Source organism: Mus pahari, chromosome 6 (genome assembly GCF_900095145.1).
Source record: "Mus pahari chromosome 6, PAHARI_EIJ_v1.1, whole genome shotgun sequence".
In the NCBI taxonomy this organism is placed as follows: Eukaryota; Metazoa; Chordata; class Mammalia; order Rodentia; family Muridae; genus Mus; species Mus pahari.
Window position 1 is genome coordinate 67,601,764 of NC_034595.1, and position 6,454 is coordinate 67,608,217.

Sequence of the window (6,454 nt, forward strand, 5' to 3'; positions counted from 1 at the left end):
CACACACACACACACTCTCTCTCTCTCTCTCTCTCTCTCTCTCTCTCTCTCTCTCTCTCTCTCTCTTTCCCTTTCTCCCCCCTCCATAACACTGAGTTTTGTTTTGAAACACTAAGCACAAAGTTAGCAACACAGATCTAAAGAGCCAATCGGGCTTAAAGACTCAAATGACTCTATCAGGAGGTTCTATAATCAATGTATGAATGAAAGACTACAGACCTTTGCTATCCAGCCATCCCCTGCCATGCAGGAGCTTATTAAAGAATGAAGACAAGAAAGAACCAACATTAGGACCAAGCACATTACCTTCAAAGAATTTTTTTTTTTTTTGGTTTGTTTTTTGTTTTTTGTTTTTTGTTTTTTGAGTCAGGGTTTCTCTGTGTAACCTTGGCTGTCCTGGAACTCACTCTGTAGACCAGGCTGGCCTCGAACTCAGAAATCAGCCTGCCTCTGCCTCCAGATTGCTGGGATTAAAGGCGTGCGCCACCAGCGCCCGGCTCAAAGAATGTTTTAAGAAAGGAATGAAAAAAAGCACAGGAGAACAGTCCAAGAAACACTAGTGAGATGAATATTACCAGGAGAGGGGTTGGCAGGAAGACAACACGTGGTCAAAAATGGCAAATAGTTCACATAGTGAGAAGATGATAACTAAGGAAAACTATCAAATTTAATTACATTAAAAAAATTCACTGACCCATTAGCAGAACTCTCTTTGTAACTCTTTCACAATGTTTTCACAGGTAGACACACCTTATTTTAAGTTGCAAAATAAGTTTTAGTATGGCTACACTGTGGAAAATTATACAACAATGAAAAAGGAAAGTATTTCTATAAGAAACAAGAAGAATGCACAGAAATTATTTTAATGAAATAATTCAGTAACAAAGAGTACAAACTTCACGATATTATTTATATGAGTTTTAGCTAAAGAGTAATCTATGGTGTTGGGGTGGGAATAGTGGTTAACTGCGGTAATGAAGGGTAATCAGTAGGATAAAGTAAGGGAACTGGAAATGTCCTCCACCCTGGCCTGAATAATGGACATATGGTTACATCTGTCTGTAAAATTTCACGCTAAATGAACCTTAGATTAATGCACTAAACTAAGTCAAATTTCAATTTAAAAAGCAAGCCAAAAAAAGTTACTCATGACCTTGAAGGCAGTTTGGGGAAAGCATTAAGTATACAAGGCAAACCATAATATTAGGAATACACACACACAAACACACACAGACACAGACACAGACACACACACACACACACACACACACACACACGTGGAAGAAATTGACACAAAATACAAATTCAAGAAGGTTGTTGGCACACCTTTAATCCCAGCACTCGGGAGACAGAAGCAGGTGGATTTCTGAATTCGAGGTCAGCCTGGTCTACAGAGTGAGTTCCAGGACAGCCAGGGCTACACAGAGAAACCCTGTCTCGTAACCCACACTGCCCCCCCCCAAAAAAATGTTGTTGGTTAAAGGCAACAAGATAAAGCATATTAGAAGAGAGGAAATTACACATTTCGAGAAAATTATACTTTTTATTTTATTTAAGCTATAAGACAAAGAACAATATAAGTAAGAGTTTTAACAGACAAAAGGGTGTGTGTACCAACAATGTAGCCTCAGAGAAAAGGATAACCAGTTCTTTCTCTGTAACTGTTAAGGATGTGTGAATATAGAAATTATCTTTTAAAAAGAGGGGAGCTGGCTGAAGAAATGACTCAACAACTAAGACTACTTGCTGCTTTGCAAAAGACCTGGGTTTAGTTCCCAGCAGCCACCTGCAGCACACAACTGTCTGCAACTCTAGTTCCAAGAGATATGACTCCCTCTTCTGGTTTCCAAACTATATGATGCACTAACATACATGCAGGCAAACACCCATAGGTGCAAAAAAGTGAAAATAAAAAGATCTTTTTTAAAAGAGGGGAATCGGGACTGGAGAGAGTTTCAGCTTCTGGCTGCTCTTCCAGAGGACCCAGGTTCAATTCCCACCACCCAGGTGAGAGCTCCAACTGTCTATAGCTCATTACCAGGTAATCTGACACCCTCACTCAGAGATACTTGAAGGAAAAACACCAGTGCACATGAAAACTAAGAGTAAATCATAAAAAAAAAAAAACTTTAAAAAGAAAATAAGGGAGGGAGGCAGAACCAAACAGCCTTGAGCACTTTACTGAAGCATTAAGGTCAACCACACCACGTAAACTAAGTCAGAAGAGTAAATATATGTCAAAAGTTTTGAACGGGTACTAGAAGGGATTACACAAGTCAGCAGTCTAGAAACCATGACAAAGACCCAGGGCTCCGAGAATCAAGTGGGGAGACAAAAGGCGGAGGGGTAAATTTTAAAACCATAGGCTAACAGTGTAATTCAAAGCAATGATGTGTAGAACATTTACTTTATATGAGGACAAGATAGGAGACCTGGTACTTCAAAGCCTCAAAAATGGGGTCTCAACTGGGGTCTGAAGCAGAGCTGTACAAAAGCAATGCTATCACGGGAGTTCATTACTACAGAATATTCTTTCTAAAAATCCAACGAGATCAAGTATCTTACAATGTCCCTGTCAATCGAGTTTCACTGAACTTCCTACAGCAGTGAGTGGCAAGTTTATCCTTTCTGATATTGGCGACCTTTATTCCCTACTCATAAATACATCTACTATTGTCTAATAAATTACACATCCTGTACATTCGGGAATCCCACGAGTACTTTTACATTTTATCTCTTTTCCCATTAAAGGTAAACTAGAAAGCAGAGCCTTCATCTACGGATTCTCTGTCCACAGCACCGGCCTTGAGACTGCACACATTCAGGTACTTTTTATAGTAGTTTTAAAGCGGTAGTTACTGATGAGAACGTTAACCATCCTGAATACTTGCCTATAAAAGTATAATGGCCACCAAATCAGAATTCTTGCTAATGCCCCGTTTTTATAACTGTGGGGATAAACTCTAAGACCAGCCAACACTATCAAACTGGCATTTCTCCCTTAAACTATTCACTCCTCTAGATAACTCAATTTAGTAAACCTACTCTTTGCTGCTCATTCACCCTGCCCACATTCCAGCACCCATTCTCTCCATCCAGAGCCCCAGGCTACCCCACAAGACCATTTTATTCATTCCTCGGACCCACCCTACCCCACGTCCCACTGCAAACCCCAGGCCCCCACCTTCAGTTCTCCACTCCCCTTTCCTCAGCCTCGTCAGACCTCCCACTCCTCCTAACCGACTCAGTCCCCACCCTCACCACCGCAGCCCGATCTTCCCGCGAGGACCCCTCCCCCACGACGCCCACCCTCGCCGGCGGACCCCAGCCCACCTTACCTGCTCCCTGCTGTCGTGCCCCATAGGCCCGCTCCGCTCCTCCAGTAGCTGCCTCCCGGGCGGCGCTCGCCGGCGCGGGGGCAAAGACTGCGGCTGGGGCAACTCGGCCGTCCGCGGAGCCGCATCCTCCCGGCGGGCGGGTGGCGGCTGCGGCCGCTCGCGGCAGCGGCTCCGCTTCATCTCCGCGTCTGGGCCCCGCGGGCGTCAGCACCGCGACTGCGCCGGCCTGGCTCGGCCCCGGGCCGCAGCGCTGCCGCGGCAAACCCGGTCCGCGGCCAACATGGCCCGGCGGGCACTCGAAGCCGCCCGCACCCGGCCCGCGGTGTCCCCGCGCTTCCTGTGGGCTGAGGCGCCGAGACCTTCCCGGCGCGCCTCACGGAGGCAGCATAGCCGCCGTCGCCGTCGCCGCCGCCGCCGCGCCCTCCGCCGCCCGGCACACGCTCGGCCGGCCACCCGCCGCCGCCGCCGCCGCCGCGGGCTCCGCCGCCAGCCGCCGGCCCGCCAGCCCGCCCGCCGCCCGGCCCGCCCCTCGCGCGCGTGCACGACGAGCCCGCCTGCCGCCCACAGAGCGCGGCCTGCCGTGCGCGCGCCGGCGAACGGTCGCGAAGACCCGCCCGCGGCCGCGCCGCGCGCTCTGAAGCGGAAGGGGGCGGGGCTCCCGGCGCGCCCGCGTCGGCTGCCGGTCGCCCTTTGATTCTTCCATTCATCCCTTTGGCACACACTGCCTGCCAGACTGGGAAGAGGCTTCCAACGGGAGGGGGGGGACACCAACACTCTATTTACCAGCAGATGCGCACCTAGTTCTCCCTTACGCCTCAGAGACTAGTTAGCTCATCCTCATGTTAGAAATAAGGAGACTGAGGTGTAGGGAAACGAGCCCAGTCACAGACATATCAATATGTCCCAATTTAAGCCCTCCCATTAGTTGAGGGTTCTCGTTCTTGTCGCTCTGTCTTGTTTACACTGCTTTTGACACTTCCACACAGTGTGACAGTGTGTAAAGTCCTGTAAAAGAAGTGATGTATTCCTTCGGGGTGCGGAGACTAAAAAGCCTTTGGAAGATCTGGGCTTCCCACTGACAATGAAGTCATCCTGTAGACACAGGTCCAGCCTGCTGCGGCCTGGGCAGCCTGACCTGCCCCTTCCAATGACTCATCTGCTTTAACAACACGTGGCAGACAGCTCAGCCATGCCTGGCCTCCTTCTGGCTTCAGCTAGTCTGCCACAACGCTGTTTTTCCTCTTTGACCTAACCGGAGTTCATTCCCAGAAGCTTTTCCTGCCTGTTTCATTCATGTGTCTTAAGCCTCCTCCCTGAACCCTTTCTGAGCAGTAATAATGGCTAATACGATGGAGCCTACGGATTTCAGGCACTGCATTCAGTTCACATACACACAATGAGGTCATTACAGTTTTCATTGTACAGTGGAGGGAACAGGGCGAGTTATAGTGCAAAGAGGACTCAAACGAAGGCCTGTGAGGTACCAGAACCCGCACACATAAGCAGTGTGTGGGACAACCCATGAAGCTATCTTCTGCGTTCGCCGTCCCAGGTCTTCCCCATGCATCCAGTTGACACAGTAGAAACAGAAAGCCATTCTTGGCTCCTTCCTTCTTCTCGTCTCTCATATCTAATAATGACGAAGGCCTGTTGTTCTGTAAACTCGAGATCTTTCCAATCTGCCTTCTCTTTTCATCCCATTGGTACTAACTTACCCAGTTTCACCTTCCCTCACCTGTTTAACTGGAAAATTCTCCCAATTAGTTCCCCTGCATCAAGCCTTATTCTCTTAGGAACCATCTTCCCAAAGACTCTCATAAAAATCTTTGTAATGCTGTCTTTGCTTAGAATAGTAAAATAAAGCTCAAGATGAAGTATACACTTTCTTTTTTGGTTTTTTCGAGACAGGGTTTCTCTGTGTAGACCAGGCTGGCCTTGAACTCTGAAATCCACCTGCCTCTGCCTCCCAAGTGCTGGGATTAAAAGGGGTGCACCACCACACCCAGGTTGAAAAAGGGGAATTTTAATCTTCTCCTATATGGCCATTCCAGATTCAGCATGTGTTTCTGTTCTTCGTAAGCAAGAATGCACTGGTCCTAGCATGTAGCAGAGATAACTAGAAATAGTGGCAACAGCATGGGCTAATAGAAAAAAAAAGAGGCAGGCAGAGAGGATTTTGGATGGTGGCCTTGTCTTCTTAGAAAGTGTACACTTGACTGGGCAGTGGTGGTGAATGCCTTTTCTGAGGGTTAGAATCTTTTTTTTTTTTTTTAATGGTTTTTGTTTTAGGGCTTGGAATGTAGTTCAGTTGGTAGAGTGTTTGCCCAGCATACACACAGTCCTGAGTTTGATCCCAAAACTACATAAACAGTGTGTCAAAGGAATTCAAGAGAAACACTAGACCTGCTCAAAACAAAATGAAACAAAAACGAACTACTATTTCACCCCTGCAAAGCAGTGTAACCCAGTATAGGTAGGGAAAAAAAACAACAACCAACAAACAGTACCCTGAGGTTGTTGCTGATGTTTCGTAAGGCTGTTTCTCCAACGTTAATCTCCATCAGTCAATCTGATTTACCCTGTGGTCCTTTCTAGATAAATCCCTCTAGATTTAGGCATACTCACTCCCACAAAGATAATGTACTGACTTGACCTTGAGAACAGAATCACCTCTCACTTCCGCATCTTTGACTATTAGGAATGACTGTTGTGGTAGACAGACTCTAAGATGGTTCTCACAGTCACCCTCCCCAGGATTTACAGGATTTACACCTCTGTGTACTCTTTGCCCTTTGACCTGTTTCTGATGAGTTAACTATAATATAATCACTTTCATGACTATGTTACATCATAAGATGATATCTCGGCATGAGACTTACTCTCAAACTCACAATGTCCTTAAAATGTCCTTGATTACAGGGCAGGGTATGTAACTCAGCTGGCTTGGAACTTCCATCCGCCTTTCTATTCCTCCCAAGTCCTTCCTTTACAAGCTTAGCTACAAGACTCACTTTTTACATTGGCTATGAAGAGGTCCATGTGGCAGGAAACAGAATGGCAACCTGCAAGAACCGAGGCAAGCCTCAAGCCCAATAGCCAACAAAACAGTCTAAAAG

General features: G+C 47.0%; 1 protein-coding gene across 4 annotated transcripts in view; it reads right to left on the minus strand.

Annotated features, from left to right (window-relative positions):
- The window catches only part of Mast2 (microtubule associated serine/threonine kinase 2), a 152,535-nt gene extending 148,685 nt beyond the window's left edge, over nucleotides 1-3,850 (minus strand). For 2 of the 4 annotated variants that reach the window (XM_029539445.1, XM_021201137.2), the window contains exon 1: nucleotides 3,339-3,850. In XM_029539445.1, the coding sequence (XP_029395305.1) occupies nucleotides 3,339-3,518 (180 nt within the window). In that variant the 5' untranslated portion in view covers nucleotides 3,519-3,850. The remainder of the gene's footprint in view (nucleotides 1-3,338) is intronic. The other 2 variants (XM_021201139.2, XM_021201138.2) reach the window with 2 other exon arrangements.
- Between the last annotated feature and the right edge of the window lie 2,604 nt (nucleotides 3,851-6,454).